This window comes from Notothenia rossii (assembly GCF_949606895.1).
Source record: "Notothenia rossii genome assembly, chromosome: 2".
NCBI lineage: Eukaryota > Metazoa > Chordata > Actinopteri > Perciformes > Nototheniidae > Notothenia > Notothenia rossii.
In genome coordinates this window covers 2,775,051-2,799,515 of record NC_136904.1, presented here as the reverse complement: position 1 = coordinate 2,799,515, position 24,465 = coordinate 2,775,051, and the positions used below count along the sequence as shown (strand labels likewise).

The window sequence follows — 24,465 nt, the reverse complement described above, 5'->3', positions numbered from 1 at the left end:
GAACATGTTCTTAGATATAAATACCTAATTTTGAGTTATTTAGACACAACGAACACTTATAGTTTCACGTCTTGTTACATAAGAATAGATCATATTTGTTAAGTGTTATTATGGTAGAATTACTATTCTTGTGGTACTACTGCCTTATTAGGTCCATATTGAGCAGAGCATATTAAGACAAAAACTCATGTAACAAGTTCCTTACTTGCAATAAATAAGCACTAATTAGAGGGTTATTGAGGAAAAACTCAACTAATTGCTTATCACTTAGAATATGGTCATGTAGAATAAGGCATTAATAAGTGTTTTATAATGACTAATAAAGAGCCAATACACTGCTAATATGCATGTTAATTAACAACTATAATTGATGGTTAATTTGTGTACCTTAATATAAAGTGTTACCAAACCATTTAGTGCTTCACATAATAAAATATACAATGGCTGTAACCTGATATATATTATGCTGTAGGAACTGTAGGTGTGTGTAGTAAAGTGTGTAGATGTAATGTAAAAAGCAGTGCCACGGTACGTCACTATCTCCTCACGTTTTCAAGTTAAAAACTGCCTTTTTTTGTGTCGAATGGGCGTTTTTCACACGTTTAATAATTCAAAACGCTGCTTCTTACATTGTGTTTTATTGTGAGACAAATCCCTGTTTTGTTATAAAATCTTAATGGTGGCCTACAGGTCTAAGCTCTGGTGTTACATGTGGGCACGGGGTTCATCACCCAGGTGTAATCTATGTTCAAAGTCACTTTTAATTTTACATTATTTATAAATGAAGGGTTTAATAAGTTCTTCACACTGGTCTAGTGGCCTAATAATTGTTTTTACATGCAGGGGCCTGGGGTTCACCGCCCAGAACATCTGTCTCTGTGTTAAGGCTTTAATATATGACAGTTCAATGAAAAGCAGTGCCACACAACGTCACTATTTCATCGTGTTCACAAGGCCTTAAGAGATGCTGGGAGAAGGACATAGGGGAAGAGATAACTGGTGAAACATGGGGGGATATTATTGGGTCATGGTTTAAAGTTTCAAGGGAAATACAGACACGTCTGATTAATTATAAAGTCATCAATAGAACATATTGGACTCCAAGTAAAATGGCAAGGCTAGGACTCAGAGGCTCTGGCTTGTGTTGGAGATGTGATACTAAATGTGGCACTCTTCTGCACATGTTGTATTCATGCACGATGGTAGATATCTTATGGTCGAAGATTATTACCTTCATTAATACAGTAACGGCCTCCTCTCTGGCACAGGGACCAATGCTTTGCATACTAGGTATGGTACCAAAGGAAAGTGGTCTGAATGCCCATCAGATCTCATGGTGCAGAATAGCACTTATTACTGGATGTAGGATAGTGTTGCGACATTGGAAAACTAGAAGGGACATACAGTATCCTTTAAGGAATGGATGGACGAAATAGCCAAAATCTCCTCCTATGAAAGATGATGCTTTAAGATGATAAATAGAATGGATATCTACATGAAAATATGGGACCCTTTTCTGGCAGTGACTTGAAGTGCTGGAGAGCTCCACCCTTTCAAATAATTGAAAACCCAAATAAAGTTATAATGTGCTGTACTACGTATTTGATGTATATAATATGTTGCATTTTAGTATGTGCAGGATGGTTTACATACCACGCATCATGTATATCGTGCATGCCATGGATGATGCTCTACCTCTGTGATGTTCCCTTTGTCCGTTTTGTCCGTCTTGTCAGTTATTGTCCTGTCTCTGGTGTAGTTTGCCGTGGTACTTTGATATCTTGATATGTGATACATTTAGCAGGCTGTGTTGTTATGTATGTATGTATGTTTTTCTTTTTCTGGAAAAAAATAAGTAAATAAAAAATACACAAATAAATAAAACATATATAATAAAAAAAATGTATTATCACAAACAAAAACATTTTTTCCAATGTTTAAAATCCGTCATACCAGTCCCATATTGTAATATGTAATTATTATTTATGTTAATAACATTAGTTTTTCTATTTCTTCACCACAGGGGGCAGTGAAATTATGCTTAAAAGAAAATCTCTAATACCGTGATGCATTGCGGCAGTCCGTTTCTAGCTTCCGGTCTTCAGAAGCTACACGTTGCTAACAGATGTTGATGCAGATTTTATAACGAATGTAATGTGTTTAAGAGACTTTTAAAACACATACAAAGAGTTAGTTTTTCCTTGGAGGGTGATTTATCCGTGCTTTTATCCGTTAAACCGTGTTTTTGTTGCCTCCCGTTTTTTGTTCGTAGCTTCTTACACTACGTGGCTGATCGGTAAACATAAGTAAAGGCATTAAAGGGATATTAGTGTGTTTAACGGCAGTGTTTTATCAAGGAGAAGAAAGACTGAAGAACCAGGACGAAGAGGAGAGAGAGGTAACATCCTTCAGTGTGTGTGTGTATGTGTTAGTTTTAATGACTTTAAAAGCTGCAGGGTAGCTCGTGAATTTACTCCAGGTGGAACTAAAGTCTGATTTAACACTTGATTATATTTCATATCATTAATCCAGATCGGCAAAGTAACTAACGGTATTAAATACATGTAGTGAAGTAAAAGTACACCATTTACCTCTGAACTGTTCTAAAAGTACAAAGTAGCATTATATAGAAATACTCAAATAAAGTAAAAGTACCTCTAAATAGTACTTAAGTTCAGTTCTTGAGTAAATGTACTTAGTTACTTCTCACCTCTGCTTTGAACCTACAAAGTAGCTGTAGATTTGTTTAGTTGTGTCTGTCGGTTGTATTGAGTTGCTTGTTTTGTGTCAGCTGTAGTTGTGTTGATTATTTCAGAGACACAGCCGGAGAAGGAGCACTGAGAGCAGCATGGAGGGGAACAAAAAGACCCGTGGAGCTCAGGTCAGTGTGCACTTCATCACAATATATTCCTAACACTGTTATCCCCAAATGAAAGATCACAACCTGTTTAGAAAATACAATATTAATGTACACTATGGTGAGATATAGGTTAGGACGTTGCTGTATACGACACGATAAAACTTTATTGGTCCGATCAAGTCTGAAATGTGACTTGCATCACAGCAGCTCCATGTGTAACATCAACATAAAGAAATATCAAGACACAATACATGAAAAACAAACAACAAACATGTAACATAACAGCAGGATCAGTGAGAGACAACCTGCTCAAAGAGCCTTCAGCGTGCTTTTGATCTGGATTCAGCTCTGTGTTTACTGAGAGGACTGACTGGAGCACAAAGGATGCTTCAGTCTGACTTTATTGAATCTCCATTAGATGGCAGCAGTTCATATTCTCTGTTCAGAGCATGCTTTGGGTCCCAGGTGATGTTGTTGGACAGCCTCTCAGGTTATTATGGTCTGCTGAGTCAGAAAGTCTCTGACAGGGTGGACCAACAATCTTTGAGCAGATTGTTAACAGGTGGAGCAGTTTTGATTTTAAAGCTGTTGACAAACACTTGTACCAGGTAGCATTGCAGTACTGCAGAACAGACACAATCACAGATGTAAAGGACAACAGAAGAATTTCTCTGCTCGGCCAAAAAGACCTAAGGCGAAGGATACAATTAATTATTTGTTTTGTCCTTTTGCACAGATATTCAATGTGCTCTTTCCATGACAGTAGGTGCTCAATCATTACACCCAAGTATTTGTATGAAACTCCCTGCTTGATTTGATCTGTATGGATGACAATGAGGACTTTATGGGAGTCAGATGGTGAGCCAAAAATGATTTCCTCAGTTTTCTTGGTGTTGATCTCCAGAGCATTGTTATCAGTCCACTCAACCACCTGATTTACTGCCTGTTGGTGCAGCTCAGGGTCGTCTGTGTTACTTAGCAGAGATATTATTGCAGTATCATCAGAGTACTTAATTATGAATTGATGTGGTTTGTTGGTATGACAATCATCAGTGTAGTAGAGAGAGTAAGGCACATTTATTTATACAGCCCCTTTCAAAGTGCTTGACAAAATGAAAGACATTTAAGAAAACGGCATTTAAAAACAGTCATTAAAAAGCAAAGATAATACAATAAACATTAAAAGACAAAATACATGAATAAAAGTTACAGTGCAGTGTAAGATGTGAACAGCTCAATTAAAAGCAACAGCAAAAATAAAAGTCTTCAGCCTGGATTTAAAAGTAGTCAGAGTTGCAGTGGACCTGCAGGTTTCTGGGAGTTTGTTCCAGATTTTTTGAGCATAATAACTGAACTTCTCCAGGTTTAGTTCTGACTCTGGGGACAGAAAGCTGACCAGAAGAGCTGAGAGATCTGGATGGTTCAGAGTTTAGGAGATCAGAAATGTATTTTGGGCCTAAACCTTTCAATTGTTTGTTTGCAGCCTTTATTTAACCAGGTGAATCCCATTGAGATCAACGATCTCTTTTTCAAGGGAGACCTGCAGCACACTAGTTACACATAAAAACAACAGAAAACTAAAATAGACAACATAATTACAGGGGTACAAATTAGCAACCTATTCACAATGACAGGTATAAAATAACATTTCATCCAGACGAGCTTCAAAATGATGCAAGGGAACCAAAAAGAGAATTGCATAGTGTTCCAAGCTAGAGGAGCAGCACACATAAAAGCTTTAGTACCTTTAAACAGTCATAGCACTTGGTACATGTAATAAAAACACATCCTGGGATCTCAGGCAATAGCTACTTGCCACTCTCTGTGAGATCAATGACCCTAACCCTATTTTGGTTTCATCTGACCATATGACATTCTCCCAATCCTCTTCTGGATCATCTAAATGCTCTCTAGCAAACTTCAGACGGGCCTGGACATGTACTGGCTTAAGCAGGGGGACACGTCTGGCACTGCAGGATTTGAGTCCCTGGCGGCGTAGTGTGTTACTGATGGTAGCCTTTGTTACTTTGGTCCCAGCTCTCTGCAGGTCATGGACTAGGTCCCCCCGTGTGGTTCTGGGATTTTTGCTCACCGTTCTTGTGATCATTTTGACCCCACGGGGTGAGATCTTGCGTGGAGCCCCAGATCGAGGGAGATTATCAGTGGTCTTGTATGTCTTCCATTTTCTAATAATTGCCCCCACAGTTGATTTATTCACACCAAGCTGCTTACCTATTGCAGATTCAGTCTTCCCAGCCTGGTGCAGGTCTACCATTTAGTTTCTGGTGTCCTTTGACAGCTCTTTGGTCTTGGCCATAGTGGAGTTTGGAGTGTGACTGTTTGAGGTTGCGGACAGGTGTCTTTTATTCTGATAACGAGTTCGAACAGGTGCCATTAATACAATTAACAAGTGGAGGACAGAGGAGGCTCTTAAAGAAGAAGTTACAGGTCTGTGAGAGCCAGAAATCTTGTTTGTTTGTAGTTAACCAAATACTTGTTTTACAGAGGAATTTACCAATTAATTATTTAAAAATCAGAGAATGTGATTTTCTGGATTTTTTTTTAATTCTCATTTTGTCTCTCATAGTTGAGGTATACCTAGGATGAAAATTACAGGCCTCTCATCTTTTTAAGTGGGAGAACTTGCACAATTGGTGGCTGACTAAATACTTTTTTGCCTCACTGTAAATGATACAAATTTGTACATTCTCCGTTAGCCTACGAGCTCCCCGTTTGAGTGAAGGACTATTCCATCTCAATTTTGCATGACATTGGATATGCGCTTAACTTGTCCTGGATTGGAATTTTTCCAAACATTTCCCTAGGAGGAGTTTGCAAAAATGTGCTTAAGATGCATGAGAAATGCACATATTTGAAAATTGCCGAGTTTTTGGGGGGCGGGGTTAATGGAAGGCAATTTGAAATATGTCCAGATTCATAAGAGCAATGTGTATACTGCTTTTCCTGAATATTGGAAAACCTATATGCGAGTAATTTGGAGTAATTTTTGGCATGTAAATCGTCAAAAATTGTGTTAGCCTACGACCTCCCCGATTGAGCTAGCAACTATTTTCTTCGCAATTTAGCATCACATTGGATATGGGCTGAATTTGTTCTGGATAGGATTTTTTTTCCAAAAATTTCCCTATGAGGAGTTCGCAAGAGTGTGCTTAAAATGCATGAAAAATGCACATTTTTCAAAATGGCCAACTTTCGGAGGGGCGTGGCTAATGAAAAGCTATTTGAAATATGTGTGAAATTATAATGGCAATGTGTATATAGCGTTTCGTGAATATCGGAAAAAGTATATGCGAGTAGTTTGTAGTAATTTGTGACATGTAAATCTTCAAAAATGTAACATTCCGCGTTCGCTTACGAGCTCATCGTTTGAGCGATCAATTATTCCTTCGCAATTTAGCATCACATTGGATATGGGCTGAACTGGTCCTGGATTGGAATTTTTCCGATCATTCCCCTAGGAGTTCGCAAGAATGCGCTTAAAATGCATGAAAAACACATTTTTCAAAATGGCCGACTTCCTGGGGGGCGGGGCTAATAAAAGCTATTGACAAATATGTCCGCAACTCCATGGGGAATGTCTGTGCCAAGATTCGTGAAGTTCTGAGAAACTATATGTGACTACCACACAATAGGCGTCGCTAGTGAGCAGTTTAAAAAAAAATATATATATATTTCTTTTACATTCTCGAAAAGGTCGTGGGCTTTGACGTGTCTCCCAAGTTTTGCATTCCGAAGCACATTTTAGCACATCGTCATAAAAAAAAAGTACAGGCCACGCCCACATTTGTCATTCGTTGGGACACTTTAAATATAAGTTCATACTCATCCCCAGAGTATGTCCAAACATTTTTTTTTAAATTTATTTCATGAGTTATACATTTGTCATGTTTTTGGCGCCCCCTATAGTCCAAAATGAAAATTACTTGTTGTGCCTATTCCCAAATACAAACTGAACCTTACCACCAAAAATGTGTGTTTTTTTGGTATATTGTTGAGGAGTTATGAGCATTTCTATCTAAGCCCCGCCTTTTTGCGAACACGTTTAGAGTAATGACAGCCACATTTATCGACTGAACATGCTCATTTCCTTCGATGATGTGTCTGACCCTCCAGCAACACTGTATACTGAGTTTGGTGTTGAATCTTTTTTTTGTTGAAATTTTAGTGAATATTTAACTGTTTTTGAAATTATGCTAATTACAAATACAATAAAGTAGGCGGAGTTTAGGGCTTCAAGGAGATTATATGTAGAGCAGGTCCACCCGCATAAGTGTGCAAAAAAGCTTTTCAGGTTCAGCTCCGGTTTCCCTTTTCTGCTCCCGCTCTGTTCACACCGCCCAGAGCTGCCGCTGCTACGTCATGACGTCACCGTTTACATCGCTGATTTTCTCCCCAACGGTGTTACGGCGCTCACAACAACAACAACAATGGGGGACTGCGTTGGGTCGATGATCGTGTTGCTTTTAATCACACGAAGCCAGATTAAATTAAATAACGACTTCTCCAACTTTATGCTTTTCTCCAGAGTGCCGTGGTTCATTGTTTATCAATGTGTCTCAGCGGCATTTACCGACCGCTGCAGTACTGGCTGCTCTTCCACGGGAGTTTATTCTCCCGTTAGCTCCCGGTTAGCTCACACTGCAGCGGCCTCTCTAAAGTATTCACTGTCTGATTGTCACACAAGCAGCTGATACATATCCCCAATTCCCCTTAAGTGAATGTGTGTCAGTCTGAATTGACGCTGTTTGGCATCACAACGCTGTTATGAAAGTTTCTCTGGTATAAAATCGGTGATGTTAGCATAGCAACCGAAGCTAAACTGACTACTTGCTATTGCTATCCTATTGTGGCATAAACCGTTTTCTACAGGCACATTGTACCGGCGTATTTTTCATTATGATTCTACTTGTGATAGTCGGACACGACAACCTGTGCAGCCCATGTATTGATTCCATCCGATAGCTGCTATAATACAAAACAAAACGTCTGCCTGCTCTCCACATTGATCAATAACAGCGAACGGATGGTCAAAGTAAGGTGCAAATAAACAGAATCACACAAAGCCTGGTTAGTGTTGCCTGACTTTATAAAGTGTGTTTATAAGCACTACTGCTTGTAAGCAGGCATGACGAGACTCTTCAGTCGACCCATGTTCAGGGGAGGTGGGTTTAGTTTCCTGCACGCCTCGACATCAGAGAGACGTAAGCGACGCCGCCTCTTAGCTCCGAAGCTCTTGCCTCTAGACCGACAATTTTTTGGAGCTGGAAGTGAACCGGATTCCGGACCTAAGAGGCGGCGCCGTGCGCTGATGCTTCACCATTCACTTTGAATGGGGTGACGTCATTTTTCGCCGAACTGCATCGTGGGAAGCAACGCAGAGCGTTGCTGGCGTGGCTCGCTGCAAAAGTTGAGCAATGTTCAACTTTTGACGCCTCGGCAGAAGCGTCAGCCAATCGAATCATATACCAGTACAAGCTCTAGCCAATCAAACCGCTGCTTTTGTGTCAGGGGCGGGAGATTAATGTGATTGGTTGTTGGTCGAGTTTCAGAGGTTTAGCAAAATAAACTCCACCTCTGGGGTCATTTGGGTGGAAATGGGCGTATTTGCCGTTTCTCTGGAACCCATTGGTCGATTTTGATGATTGACATCTCTTTTGAACCGTTAGAGGCAATATAATCGAAGGGGAATTTCCACATACACACACACATTACCATTGATAAATGATTCCGCTCTGAAATCTGAAAAGTTAAAACTAGGTTTATTGCTGATGGATTATCAGAAATCATTTCAAAGTGACACAGACACATTGAATAACCTTGAGCAGCGTTTTTATCGCTTTAATGCCATTGAAGACAACGTTTGATCAGACAACAAGAAAGGTAAGAGATATTGCCGTGTTGGCTACCTAATACCACGTGTTGTGATGTCTGTTTTTGTTTCTCATGTCGCGAGTTTTGATCATGGAGTGATGATACCGATACCTATCGTTTCTCCCCCGCCCGCAGGGGAATGGGGTTTAACAGATTAATATACACACAAATACCGCCTCCTCTGGTTTTTCCCGAGATTGCATGGGCGAATCCGGGTACCTCAAAGAGAGATTCAGGCATTGTAGATTGTAGCCAACTTTCCGTGAAACGTAATAAAAAGGCCTCACGAAATTCATGACAGTACCTTGTGTATGTCCTTAGTGTGTCCACTTTGTTGCTCAATGAGTGCAAGTTTGTGAGAATTATGGATAGAAGTGGTGGCCGGCTGAATCTCCGCCGTAGGCGATTCTGAGCGCCTCCCCTCCTTACTTGTCTCTTTTTCCTGGTGTTTCTAAGCGGCTCCCGAGGGATGTCATCCAATATCGAAGAGCACAGATGGCTTGATGTATTTGTTTGATGCTGATCGCATTGTAGCTCCAGCATAGCCTCACGGCTGTAGAAGCATAGAGGCCGGGGCTCCTCGCCATACCTGCTCGTGCCGTCACTCAGGTGTTTCTTGGAAAGTTGGCAAGACATGGTCCGTAGAAGGCAAATGGATCAAAAGCATGGATTCTCAAAATTACGTTTCATACAGACACAACAACGTTGAAACAATAATTAGACCAAACAAAACACAAGACGAACGGAACATACTGAGACGCGCAGTGACAGGATGCCATCTCCCTCCCAGAGGTGGGAGTAAGTCATACATGTGCAAGTCTCAAGTTACTGGGGTGAGAGTCAAGCAAGTCAAATCATACGAAATTCTGATGAATAACCACAGTTTCCGCATTTAAAACACGTCGGCATCTTCTCTGCATTCGGCAGTTTAAACTGTATTCCCACCCTTGGATGATGGTTATGAAAAGTAGAGTTTTATTTTCAACATTAGCAACAATGGAGAGTTGGGCTCTGAAATCAGATAATATGGGGAATAATGTGTGTGTGTGTGGGGGGGTGGGGGTGGGTGTGGGTGTGGGGGTGGGTGTGGGTGTGGGGGTGGGTGGCGCGCAGCAGCAGCCTGCAATCGCTCTTTATCTGTTCTAATGAAGGTAAACACAATGAAGTAAACAGTAAAAGGCACAGCTCTTTGCAGCTGGTGCTGCTCTTCTTTGATTCTGCTGAGTTACACGTTACTGCCTCCTGGTGCTGCAGAGGATTCATGAAGTGAAGGAGGTTTTCCTTCTATAAAACAGCTGTGGGCAGCAGATACTGTGAGTCACGGACATGAATTCATAGATCAAGGCAGACTGGTTCACAGACTGTTTTGCCGATCCGGTGCTTAAACAAATGGCTCTACACCCCTGGCAGAAATGTCCCTAAAATGAAGTCTGACTTCGAAATATATCTCAAATAACGTATGCACTGCAATTTCCCCAAATAAACATAACAGTCTGCAATGAAACGTCTGTGTCCTATGCACTCCACTTCCTACAATGAAAAACATTTTCATTGCCCTTTAGGGGCTTCGTACAATGCAAATATTTTATTTTAGAAAGTAAAGTCCTTTCGAGTCATCTGTCTCAAGCCTAAGTCAATTCTCAAGTCAAATTCAAGTCGAGGATTTTATCAATGTGTCAAGCAAGTCTCAATTCCAAAAATATGCGTCTCAAGTCATGTGACTCAAATTCCCGACCTTTTGTATTTACTGTGGTTTGAACGTTGCTGTTACTGTATCTAATATAATACAAATATAATAAACACAACAGTTAGTAAAAGCAGTATTCCGTTAACTCAATGTTTGTATTAAGTGAGTTTTTATTGTGTTAACTGTACATATATTTATGCTTTGTAGTTTTACTTTCTCTCTTTCTTTGTCCGTCTGCTCTAGAAACCAAGAGGAAGAGAGAGATGTCACAGCTGTCAGCAATGTGACAAATCCTTTACAACATCTAAACATTTAAAGCGCCACCTGCTTATTCATACTGGAGAAAAACCGTACAGCTGTGTAGAGTGTGGGACAACTTTCAGTCAATCAAGTAATCTCAAAAAACATCAACGTATTCACACTGGAGAAAAACCATACAGCTGTGAAGACTGTGGGACAAGTTTCACTACATCAGGTAATCTCAGAAAACATCGACGTATTCACACTGGAGAAAAACCGTACAGCTGCAAAGAGTGTGGGAAAACATTCAGGGATTCAGGTGCTCTCAAATTACATCAACGTATTCACACTGGAGAGAAGCCGTACAGCTGTGAAGACTGTGGGAAAACGTTCACTTCATTAAGTGCTCTCAAATCACATCATCGTATTCACACTGGAGAAAAACCCTACAGCTGTGAAGAGTGTGAGAAAACATTCTCTTCATCAACTCATCTCAAAATACATCAACGTATTCACACTGGAGAAAAACCGTACTGGTGTGAAGAGTGTGGGAAAATGTTCACTACATCAAGTGATCTCAAAAAACATCAACGTGTTCATACTGGAGAGAAACCGTACAGCTGTGAAGACTGTGGGAAAACGTTCGCTACATCAAGTGCTCTCAATATACATAAGCGTATTCACACCGGAGAAAAACCATACAGCTGTGAAGAGTGTGGGAAAACATTCAGATATCAGGTAGTTTGCAAATGCATCAACGAATTCACGCTGGAGTAAAACCGTATTGGTGTGAAGACAGTGTGAAAACGTTCACTTCATCAAGTGCTCTCAAAACACATCAGCGTATTCACACCTGAGAAAAACGTACAGCTGGGAAGAATGTGGGAAAAACGTTCAGGACCTCAAGTAAACAAACAATCCATCACCGTGTTCACACAGGAGATAAACCATAGTGGTTTTAAGAGTGTGGGAAAACGTTTTCTCAAAGTATTCACCTTAAAAAGCGTCATCTGTAGGAAACAGCGTCTGAGGGCATCTTAAAGAGCAACTTGCAGGTTAGAGACACCAGTGAATAAATGTGTAGGAAAATTATGAATACACTAGATTTTCCCAAAAATATAAAGAAATATACACTACAGTGACATCTGGCTTCATTTTAGTAAGACATTTTCACTTCCACATAAAAAAGCCTCCGCACGTGACCTCCCGCGTGTGACGTAACATGGGGGAGAGCGGCCGGTCTAACGTATGAATAAACATGGATCACAATGCTAGTTTTGACACAGAAGAGGTTGAAAATATATATTCGAATGCATATGATTATAATTATGAGCCTGCTAGGCGACCAAGAGCAGCCAAGGATTAGAAAAAATAACGGCCATCGTAGAGAAATGGAGCTTTGGTGTGTGGAGATCCAGTAGAGAACAGAGCAGCTGTCTTGGTGAGTGACCGGCGTTAGCATGTTAGCTAACGTCAGTCACATCACAACATTGTGAAGTTAGCAATCATATATCAGGCTATAACTAAAGTAGTATTGATAATATAGTAACGTTACTGGCAGGACTGTTGATACTGATCCATAACAGAAACGAATGCGCAAGTATCAGCCGTATCTCGCGTTACCTAATGCAAAAAATACCAGCTCACTAAATCACAATCGCTCAAACCAACTACAAACTACTACCGCGGATTGGGCAGAGAACGAGTCCGAGAAAGTTAACTCCCCCATGTGACGTAATATGACGCGTTTGACGTTAAAAAAAAGCAGTTTTTAGTAGCAGAGCTCAAAAGGGCTCCTTTTCCTCTGAATTCCTGCCCTTATGTCTTGTAAAACATATAAAATCCTGCATTCACATTTTTAATTGTAATTTTCAGTCAAGGTTAAGCATAAATGTAGTAAAAAAAAAAAAACCTGCAAGTTGCTCTTTAATATTCAATAAACTATGAACGTTTTATATCCATGTAACGGGGAGAAACTCAGCTAACTGATCTTTTTTTTTTTTTTAAACCTACAAAGCTAGTGCTGAGCATATGAATTAGCCACGAGCCAGGACAAAAACGCATTACTGCACAGATACTCACTCATAACACCCTTATTACTTATCTTAACTGCACATCCAACATATCAACCAGGATCGTGAGATGACACAGAATCGATAGGTACATCATCACTCTACGATAAGAACTAGCGAAGGTATTAACAAGAACAGACATCAAAACATGTGGCGCTAGGTAGCTAAAAACGGCAAAATGGCTTACCTTTGTCGTTGTGTGGTCAAAAGTGGTCTTCAATGGCATTAAAATGATAAAAACGTTGCTGAAGGTTAATCCAATGTGTCTGTGTCCCTTTGAAATGATTTCTGATAATCCATAAGCAATAAACCTGCTTTTCCGTTTCCAGATATCGGGCGCATAGCTTTCATTTCTCAATGGTAACGTGTGTATGTGGAGAACCTCCTTCGATTCTATTGCCTCTTAACGGTCAAAAAGAGATGTCAATCACCAAAATCGACCAACAGGCTCCAGAGAAACGGCCATTTCCACCCAAATCACCTCAGAGGTGGATTTTTGGTTTTGTTGCCATACCTTTCTAAAAAGGTAAAATGTCACTTATTTTGCATCAATCTTGATACAGGGTACTTATTATATGTTGTACTTTGGATTCCTAAAGCTTTTAGTCTACCTTACCATCATCCAAGGGTAGTTTTCACTATAAGTAAAAAAGAATTTTTGGACGGACACTACAATTTACAGTTTTTTACTATGTTAAATCTGAACTTTCTTTAAAAATAAAAAACATCTATTTTGATTCTGACTTTTCTACATCCAACTCATGGGTTTATCATTACTTTGGGAAAAAGATTATTAATTTTCCCCTTCTGAAGTGTAGTTATGGTCATTTGTTCTGGAATTTCATTTTCATTTTCGAGCCTGAGACCCAAGCTAGCTGTTTCCTCCTCCTGGTGTCATGAGAGCGGTAATCTGAATTGAAGTCTTACTAACAGACTTCAATTCACAGAGTCAGTCTCGTTTTATGTGCGAGGACAAGCCCTGAGGTCCTCCTCTGCTTTTTAAATATCCCTAAATTCCCCAAAATAAAATGGGTGAGGCTTTTATCCACTATGCTCCCAAACTGGAACACCAGGAAATATCAGAGGCTCAGTGGACATTTTTAAATCTCTTTAGATTAGCTTTTTATTAGCAACCCCCCACTTTAAATGCTCTTTTAGTAATTATTATTTACCTACTTTTATATTGTTTAATTTATGATATAGGAAGGGTTTTATCTTATATTAGTTATTTAACAGTTTCAATACCAACATTTATTTTTACGCTGGTTTCTTTATATTTTAATTGTTTAACCTTTATTAGAATTATGATGTTTATATTACTATACATGTTTAGTTTTTATTTCTGTTGTACCTATATGCTCACTTTATTTTATAGGGTTTCATATTGTTGCATATATCCACTTTTCTTGAGTCTTATCTTTCCGAGGTATTTCATTTATTATTATCATACCTTTTACCTCCTTGTGTATCTTAACCTGTTACAATGTTATATTTTGCTGCATGTAACTATAAAAGTCCTAATGTCTGAGGGGACTTTCTTGTTTATTTTTAACTTGTGATGTGTCGCCATTTTGTAAAGCACGTTGAGCTGCACGTGCTGTATGAAAAGTGCTGTATAAATAAAGCTTTATTATTAGAACCGTTTTTTATGTTCTGACCAGCGTTCACAGTATGCCAACACAAGGCCACAGAGATGCTGTTTCTCCAATTGAATTGATGTTTGTAATGGTTCCTGAACTATGAAGAAATATTTTACTATGCTGTGTTTAAACCATGGATTTATATCTCAACTGCTAGCCTCGTTAATATGTATTGAAGGAATTTAGTTTCACTGTTCATTAATCTGCAGAGTAGTTTCTCCAATAATCTCTTTGGTTAATAAAATGTTGTGACTTCAAACTTCTATTGTGATGTTTTTGATAGTTCCTGTTGAGTTAGCAGTCTGTTCTGGGTTAAAGTCGAATTGTCCAAAAATCAGCTCCTATCGTCTTTTCCTATCCACTATTCCCGGGGTTAATGCCTTTCCTTATGTTTACCGATCAGCCACGTGGTATAAAAAGTTACGAACAAAGAACGGCAACAAAAACAAGGTTTAACGGATGAAAGCACGGATGAATCACCCTCCAAGGATAAACTAACACTTTGTATGTGTTTTTAAAAGTCTCTTGAACACATTACATTCGGTATGAAATCAATGCATCATGGGATTGTAGTTGTTCTTTTAAACATAATTTCACTGCCCACTGTGGTGTTAAAATATTGAATAATTACATTATTATTAATAATAATAATACTTATAACATTAATATTAATATATAAACATTGGACTGGTATGACATATTTTAAACATTGGGAAAAATGTTTTTGTTTGTAATAAAAGGCTTAAAACACATCCAGTAAAAGACAGGATAAAACACCAATGAAAAACAGCAACAAACTCACCACCTCCGACGATTCTAAAGCTTGTCGGAAAAGGTGAGTCTTTAGCTGCCCCTTAAAAACCTCCACTGAGACAGAGGCTCTCAGTTTCTGGGGGAGTTCATTCCATAGGGGCCACCGCCTCAAAGGCACGGTCCCCCTTAGTTTTTAGCCTAGTTCATGGACCCTTAAGAGGCCTTGCTTGGAGGACCTTAGGGCCCGGTTTGTCCTGTGAGGGTGGATAAGGTTGTTAATGTAGGCGGGGGCTTGGCCATGGACGGCTCTATATGTGTAAGCCAATACCTTACATTGGGTTCTGAGATGGACAGGAAGCCAGTGCAGGGCAGAAAGGATCGGAGTGATGTGGCATGTTTTTTTGGACCGAGTCAGTAATCTGGCTGCAGCATTTTGGACCTATTGTAGCCGGTTTATTGATGCTTTTGTTGAGGCAGGAGAACAGAGCATTACAGCAATCAAGCCGGGATAAAATAAAGGCATGGATAGCCATCTCCAGTTCTGCATTGGATAGAAAGACCCTGAGCTTGGCAATGTTGGCGGTGGTGGCAAAGTCGATAGGGAATTGGCTTGGCAACTGGAAGGTCACCAGTTCGAGTCCCGGCAAGACCAAGTGCTACCGAGGTGTCCCTGAGCAAGGCACCGTTCACTACACTGCTCCCCGGGCGCCGGACATGATGGCAGCACACTGCTCCTAACACTAGGGTGGGTCTAATGCAGAGGAACAATTTTGTTACATAGTACCTGTACTGTGAAATAATGTAGGTGTAGGTCCAAAAAGAGCAATTTATTATTTTATTTAGAAATACAATGGAATAAAAATATGTGCAGTATTAAAAAAAACAGACATTGTGTGCATTAATGTAATGCATAGAGTCTTCGATGTCGCTGGGGTAAAGTGTCAGTGGGGGGCCGGGCCTTGTTGATGAGGCCGGTAGCAGAAGAGAAGAAACTGTTCAGGGCCATATTTCAAGATTGCAATGGGCCAGGAAGCTGATCCTTTAACTGTGACATGCCTCCAACCTCTGGATTGAGTGTCGATGTTGGAGATGATTGGACAACCTGTGATACCGACCTCGCTCCCCTCGACATTAACGGCGAGTGTGTGGAGAGGGTCCACACCTTCAAGTTCCTTGGCGTCCTCATCACCAACAACCTTTCCTGGAAGGACAACACCACAGCTGTCATCAAGAAGGCCCAGCAGCGTCTCCACTTCCTGAGGGTGCTCAGGAAGAACAACTTGGCCACTAAGCTGCTGGTGACCTTCTGCCGCTCTACCATCGAGAGCCTACTGACATACTGCATCACAGTGTGGTACGAAAGCTGCACTGAGGCCGACAGGAGGAGGCTCCAGAGAGTCGTAAAAGCAGCACAGAGGATCATCGGTGGTCCTCTCCCCTCCCTGATTGACATTTACACCTCCTGCTGCCTCAGTAGAGCCAAAAACATTATCAAGGACAGCTCACACCCCAGCTTTCACCTGTTCAACCTGCTGCCCTCCGGCAGGCGCTACAGGTGTATCACATCCAAAACAAACAGACTCAAAGACAGTTTTTTCCCAAGAGCCATCATTGCTCTTAACACCTGACATGTGACTCAATGTGACTCTGTACATATACATATATATCATTACTATTATTATTATTATTATAAATACACACTATTATTATTATTTATTACATTACAGATTTTATTTTTATACTCCTGGAATTAATTACTGCACTTTATTCTTTATTCCTTTATACCTTATTCCTAAGTATGTATGCTGTGTGTATTTTGTTATCTTATGTTGTGATGTTTTGTTTTTGATGGCACCCTTGAAAGGGAGAAGCATTTATCGTATAATGTATGTATATGTATAATGACATTAAACTATTCTATTCACACTTTTATTTCCATGTAACTCTCTGATTGTCCTGGTGTCTTGCCTCAACAACCTGAACACGGGAAATTACAGTCTTGCCGTCCTCTCTATTGTCTTGATGAGGTTCACGTAAAGCACGGTTAATTTATTATATTATTGAGGCAGAATTGTCCGGGGCTACAGAAAAAACATTCGGGGCAGGAAAATATTATTTTACCGACAATGAACCGTGAAAAATGCATTGCTTTTTGACGAAGGAACCGGAAGTGCTAAAAATGCTAACTTACTTCCGGGTTTTATGACGCGTCACCGCGGTTCTCTATTTAGAAACACACACATTATTCTTCTGAATAATGGCATCAACAGTGGTCTCCTTCTCACCAAGCTGCTTTCTGATGGCCTTGTATCCGATCCCAGCCTTGAGCAGGTCTACGATCTCCCCCTGAGGTCCTTAGACAGCTCTTTGGTCTCGTCCATGGTGGAGAGGTTGGAATCTGATTGATTGATTCTGTGGACAGGTGTCTTTTAAACAGGTAACAAGTTGATATTAGAGAGTACTTTTAAAGGAAGATTACTTATTTAACCGGTCGGTGGGAGCCAGAATCCTTGTTTGTTGCAAGGGGATCAAATACTTATTTTCCACAGTTAAATGCAAATGTTTATCTTTTATATAATGTCAATTTCTGGATTTTCTTTTTGATATTCTTACTCTCACTGTTTATATAAACCTACCATTACAATGCTAGACTGTTCATTTATTTGTAAGTGGGTAAACATACAAAATCTGCAGGCGATCAAATACTTATTTCCTCCACTGTATATAACAGGCCTAAATTACTCTCTTTATTTTGTAGGCTTCAGTAAATATCTACAAACAAAGAGTAGATACTTACTAAAACCATTTAGTGCTTCACATAATAAAATATACAACTGCTGTAACCTGACATATATTATGCTGTAGGAGCTGTAGGTGTGTGTAGTAAAGTGTGTAGATGTAATGTAAAAAGCAGTGCCATGATACGTCACTATTTCATCACGTTTTCAAGTAAAAAACTGCTTTTTTGTGTCTAATGTGCGTTTTTCACACTTTTAATAATTCAAAAACGCTGCTTCTTACATTGTGTTTTATTGTTAGACAAATCCCTGTTTTCTTATTAAGTCTTAATGGTGGCCTACAGGTCTAAGCTCTGGTTTTACATGTGGGCACGGGGTTCATCACCCAGGTGTAATTTATATTCAGCTATGTTCAAAGTCACTTTTAATTTTACATTATTTATAAATGAAGGGTTTAATAATTTGACGGTTCAGTAACTTAAAGAGCAGTGCCACAATACTATATTTCAACATGTTTTCAAGTTAAATTTGGATTTATTTTGTGTCTAATATGCGTTTTTTAAGCATTTAATAGTTTAAAACGTTGCTTTTCACAATGTTTTTCATGACAAGATAAAAACAAGATCTGTTTTTTGGTCATACAGAGTTCTTCACACTGGTCTAGTGGCTTAAGAATTGGTTTTACATGCAGGGGCCTGGGGTCCACCGCCCAGAACCATCTGTCTCTGTGTTAAGGCTTTAATATTTGACATTTCAATGAAAAGCAATGCCACACAAAGTCACTATTTCATCGTGTTCACAAAGTTAAAACTACTTTCCTTGGTGCGTTTATTGTCAGACAACACCTGTGTTTTCATATATCTAAAACACTTCACCGTGGACTAGAGGTCTAAGACTTGGTTCTGTTTGCGGAGCCCACGGTTCATTCCCCTGTCATGAATTTTATTGTTGAAAACACCACTTTTTCCTGAGTTTTCCTTCGATATGGAGATAGGATCTGTTTCCTGATACATCTGTTCACATCTTTTGTCTTCAGCTATGTTCGTTCATTTTCTGTTTTCAAAATCTGTCTTCATTTCATTTCAAACCTTTATTTATACAGATGAAATCCCATTGAGATCATTGATCTCTTTTTCAAGGGAGACCTGCTCAAGTAGTTCCACATGAAACATAAAAACATAAATAGAACAACAAAAGGACATCATACAGCATAATTTACATAACTATCCACATGAACAGGTACCAATAGCTTCCGATTGAGTAGCATCCAACCCAGCTTTAAAAACATTTAGTGGCACCAGATTGTTCAGTTTCCATTTAATTTGACAGTGGAGCTGCGCATCTAAAAGCTGTCTTCCCTAAGACAGTCCTAGCAGTTTGTACATTTAATGAAACCACAGCATTTGATCTCAGGCAGTAGCCATTTACAATTATCCGTGAGATCAGGGAGTAGATATAAGATAGAAGTTTCCCTAACATGGCTTTGTATATAAATGTACCAGTGACTAAGCCTCCGTACAGTTAGTGAAGGCAAACCAGCCCTTGCATACAGGGTACAGTGATTTGTTAATGCTTTACAGTTTGTCACAAATCTTAGTGCACTGTGATACGCAGCATCTAACTTGACCAGGCAATTGGCAGATGCGTTCATATACATCAAATCACCATAGTCCAGCACCGGTAAAAAGGTCACAGTGACTAGCCTTTTCCTGGCCTCAAGCGAGAAACAGGACTTGTTCCTGTAGAAGAAACCTAGCCTAACCCTCAGCTTTTTAAGCAGGTTATTGACATGAAGTTTAAAAGTGAGACAATCATCAAGCCAGATACCAAGGTATTTGTAACAGGTAACCACTTCAAGTTTTATTCCTTGCGTAGTTAAAATATGTAAAACAGGCTCTGGTGTCTTTTTAGCTTTAGAAAAGAGCATTACCTTGGTTTTCTCAACATTTAAAAGAAGCTTTAGTTCAGAGAGCTGAGTCTGAATAATGTTAAAAACAGCCTGTAATTTAACACCAGCCTCCTTAATGGAGGGACCTGCACAGTACATCACGGTATCATCCGCATAAAAATGTAAAGTAGCTTCATCGACATTTTCACCTAAACTGTTGATGTAGATGGAGAATAAAAGTGGACCTAAAACAGAACCTTGAGGAACACCATTTGCAATGTTCAACCACTCAGAAGACAGCCCATCAAAATGAACACATTGGGACCTTTCAGAGAGGTAGTTCACAAACCACCCACTGCATGGCTGGACATGCCTATACAGTGGCTAGCCTCTGCTTTAACATGCGATGATCGACGGTTTCAAATGCTTTGGAAAGGTCAATAAATAGAGCTGCACGACTCTGCTTATTATCTAAAATACTTGCCACATCATTCACCACTTTCATTGTGGCAGTGATGGTGCTGTGTTGCTTTCTGAAGCCTGACTGATGTTTAGACAGGATGTCATTTGTACATAAAAACACCTTTACCTGTTCACTCACTAAGCGTTCAAGAACCTTAGCCAGAACTGACAACTTAGAGATTGGCCTATAGTTATTTAATAAGGTGGCCTCCCCTCCTTTTAGCAAAGGCAGGACATACGCTGACTTCCACAATTTTGGAATTGTGTTTGTGCTGAGGGAGAGGTTAAAAAGAGTAGTGAGAGGTGGAGTAATAAAATCTGCAGCTATCTTTTAAAGAGAAAGGTTCTACGTTGTCCGGGCCAGCCGGTTTCTTAGGATCTAACTTGGTTAAAGCTTCACGAACAACATCAACAGTAAAAGGAGTAAAACTAAAAGGGTTTTCCAACACACGTTATTCAGAGTCACAGACTGTAGTGTTCACAGAAGCAGAGTTAGTGACAGAATCAAACAGAGAGCCACAAGACACAAAATGCTCATTAAAGCAATTTAGCATAGTAGCCCTGTCCGATATAGAGCCAGATGCTGTGGTAATGCACGGAGGTAGCTCATTACGGATATCACCGGTAGATAACAATTTAATGGCTTTCCAAAATTTTCCAGGATTATTCAGATTATTTGTGGTTACTGACAGATAGTACTTTGATTTAGCACTTTTGATATGTGAAGTGAAGCTATTTCTTAGCTGCCTAAAACGCAGCCATTCTACCTCTGAGCCTGATTTCCTAGCCTTTGCCCAGGCCTTGTTTCTCTCATGAAGGAGACTGGACAGTTCAGCAGGAAACCAGGGATTGTCTCGTCCCTTTACTCTAAATGTATGCAGGGGTGCATGTCTATCTATGATCTCCATAAAACCAAGATAAAAATAAGACCATGCAGTTTCTACATCAGCACACAGATCGATTTTTCCCCAATCAAAATCAAACAGATCATGCACAAAACCCTGCTCCACAAAATGTTTTTTGTCTCTCTTAATGATAATGCGAGGTTTAACCTTTTGGACCTTAGTGTCCCTGATTGTGGCTACAGCACAGTGATCACTCAGATCAACCGGCAATTGAATTGTCTTGAATATCTTTGACTAATCCCTGATCCCAGCCTCTTTAAGACTCTTCTTATCAATAGCCAAAACCTTCCTCTGTCATCGAGGGTCTTTTACCAGACGAAGGCTTTTGTTTGGAAATTACTTCCGAGAGGTATTTTGGTCATTAAGGTAAAAACTCAAAACTCAAAACTCTAAAACCGTTTGCAGTTCCTTTTCTGTTCACTAGTTTAAAAACAGAATATGAGAGGAACGTACACAGACTGTTTGGATGTAAGTAGGCCAATGAATTTCAAATTCAGCAAAAAGCAAGTCACATTTCTGTGGGTGATTGGAAACACTTTCGGACAAGACATAATTTAGTAAAAGTTAGCAAATATATCCAAACCAAAAATGCAATTACATCCTATTTGAGTAATTTTATGGTTAATCCTTATCTACAATTTAATAGCCACCTCTATCGGGGTTGTGGGTTTTGAGGCGCCTCTCTTTGTTTCCAAACAAATTAGCTGAGAACGTGGTTGAATCAGATGAGCTTTATTCGTTAGTCCAGACGGCATATAAACAGCAGGACACATTTCTTCGCTTCATACTAAATAAACGTTAACAGTCTCCAAAAGAACAAAAAGAACACGGTCAAAATACTTTTCTGTTTCCCCGTCTCATTACCATCAACTGTGTCCTATCAACCTACCATATATAGGCATATAGCCATGCACGTGATACTGACACACATATAACAAATAATAAGTGAGCCTTAAATGAATACATTTTAAACCATAGTGTGACTCACACAAATAGCCGATAATTTACAGTATAATCTAATTTATATTATTATTATTATTAATCCTAACATTCAGACAATAATAACAAAAGGAAAATGGCTCTAACATACCAGCCCCTAATTGCTTATTACATAGCAATTACCAATAATAATACATCAACAGAGTCATTTTAACAAAACATAACATCCATACGTAGCATAGTATATTGCATACTTTCAAGTCCATAGTATATTGTATACTTTCAAGTTCATAGTATATTGCATACTTTCAAGTCCATCGTATATTGCATACTTTCAAGTCACTACAGTTTTCACTACTGAATGTGTAGGTCTAGTACTAATTGTCTGTAAGCAGGGTTCCCGCGGGGTCTTAAAAAGTCTTAAATTTGATAATCTGAATTTAAGGCCTTAAAAAAAGGTCTGATTTGAAAGGTACTTCTGTGTTGCGATCGCGTCTAAAATGTGTTTTGGGGAAAATCTCCGGGCTGCAAAGTAACCAGTACGGTAAGAGCCTTTCAGTTCCCCCCAACAATTTGTTTTGAAATAAATCAACAAGGAACCAGTAATCACTAACTTTGTTTCCCCCGTCCCCTTATCGGAGAACACCCAGCTAGTAACCTAGCACCCAAGCTTCATCTAGCGGCAGTCAGAAACTCATGTCTCTTTGAATCTACTTACAAATTAATATGGGGAAGTGTAAGTTCAACCGTATTTGGTTGGAAAACATCTAATTTAGTGCTTGGTTGAAACCAGTGGAGGGGAACGTGTTTGAAGCCCGCTGCAACTTTTGCAAAAGAAATCAGCGTTTGTTTTGCTAATGTAGCGTTAGCTAGTGCAGCAGCTCCCGGAGCAACACCGGGGGACCTCCGGGCGACGTTTGGGTCTAAGTCAACCCTAAAAACGGAGGTGCTGTAGACGCTAAATACCGTAGCTAAACACCAATCATACAACAGCAACGATGAAAGATTGTAGCCAAGGCAGCAGAGCTCTGAATATAGCTCTTGTCTCACACACACACACACACACACACAGGGGCGTAGCTGGAAATTCTGGGCCCCATGAAAGAATCTATTTGTGGGCCCCCAATCCATGCGAGTGCGCATTAGCGCGCACGCTAAAAAAAATGTGGCCATTTATTTATTGATGAAAACGCATAATATGGTTTTTACCTATACATTCGGATCAGCAGTTCAGCACCAGTTCAGGATGTCGCATTGCGTTCATCTTCAATGAATGGACCAATGCAATAGTCTACCAAACAACCTTGAGTTGCACTATCTAGGCATATTTTCCCCTATTCTTGTGACAATGTTTTCTGATACTCAACATACAAAAGCTGTTACTTGTCCTGTCTCTCTGTAATCCCATCTCCAACACAAATAGTCTACTCAAGCACACTATTAGGTTGACAGACACTTACATTTTGATGTGCTCTGTAGTATACAATCGTTCCCTGCTTGGATATACCTTTTACGAAGCAGATTTTGAACTGTCGCGGGCAGAGCACTAGCTTTTTTGCTGTAGCGGCCGGGTTGCTGCCTTTCTCAGCAGAGTGCTAAAGCCCTACCTGTTACACGTGCAAGTAATTCGAGGAGGCGCGAGTGACAAGTGTTGAGTTATTGGTGGGGACAATTCAGGATTCTTGGATACTGGTGGGGTCAGAACCTTGCGTCCACCCCCAAAACGACACGATGAAACCCAACCTCGAAAACCCTGTTGAAGTTAATGAACTGTAATGGACTGCAAGAAATCAACATGCACTGACTATCAACTTTATCTTCTGTCTATTTAATTGAAAATTACACCCAATACAGGAATGAACAAACAAAAAATCTCAACATTCTTTGACTTATTAAATTAAGATTTGAACAACACAAGGACAAAAGTATAAATTAACTGAAGATTTGAACATAATTATAAAACAATAAACTCTCAGGACATGAACACACTTACAGCAAACAATGAAAAATGTAGTGCGAGAGGACTATGCATCAGATAGTAATTGTTCACAATGTGGGCTGTAGCCTGTCAGCTTACTATAGGGAAACATCCCACAATCCTGTCATAGACTGGATTTTTATTCCTAAATCCCGAACGCCAATCGCCGGACCTTCTTGGTGGCAAAATCTTTTACGAGCTCTTTGAAATCAAGTGACAGAGCCAGCTTGCTTTCAATCGATAACATTGCAAGGCTGTTCAACCTCTCTTGCGACATGGTAGATCTTAAATAGCTCTTGATAAGTTTCAACTTACTAAATGATCTTTCACCACCAGCTACGGTAACTGGGAGCGTCAAGAAAATTCTGAGGGCAATGCAAACGTCTCCAAAAATGCTCTGGAGTTCCATCT

At 39.7% G+C, this 24,465-nt stretch overlaps 2 protein-coding genes across 3 annotated transcripts in view; one reads left to right on the top strand and one right to left on the bottom strand.

Moving 5' to 3' along the window:
- LOC307028183 (uncharacterized protein) overlaps positions 1-24,465 on the bottom strand; it is a 319,026-nt gene that overhangs the window by 65,869 nt on the left and 228,692 nt on the right. The gene's annotated exons all lie outside the window — the stretch shown is intronic.
- LOC307028184 (uncharacterized protein) overlaps positions 2,106-24,465 on the top strand; it is a 56,967-nt gene continuing 34,607 nt past the window's right edge. The window contains exons 1-2 of one of the 2 annotated variants that reach the window (XR_013804871.1): positions 2,106-2,398; positions 2,816-2,881. Coding sequence is in view for 1 of the 2 variants with exons in the window: in XM_079662996.1 (XP_079519122.1) it covers positions 2,849-2,881 (33 nt within the window). In the remaining variant the exon portion in view is untranslated. The remainder of the gene's footprint in view (positions 2,399-2,815; positions 2,882-24,465) is intronic. The other variant, XM_079662996.1, reaches the window with a different exon arrangement.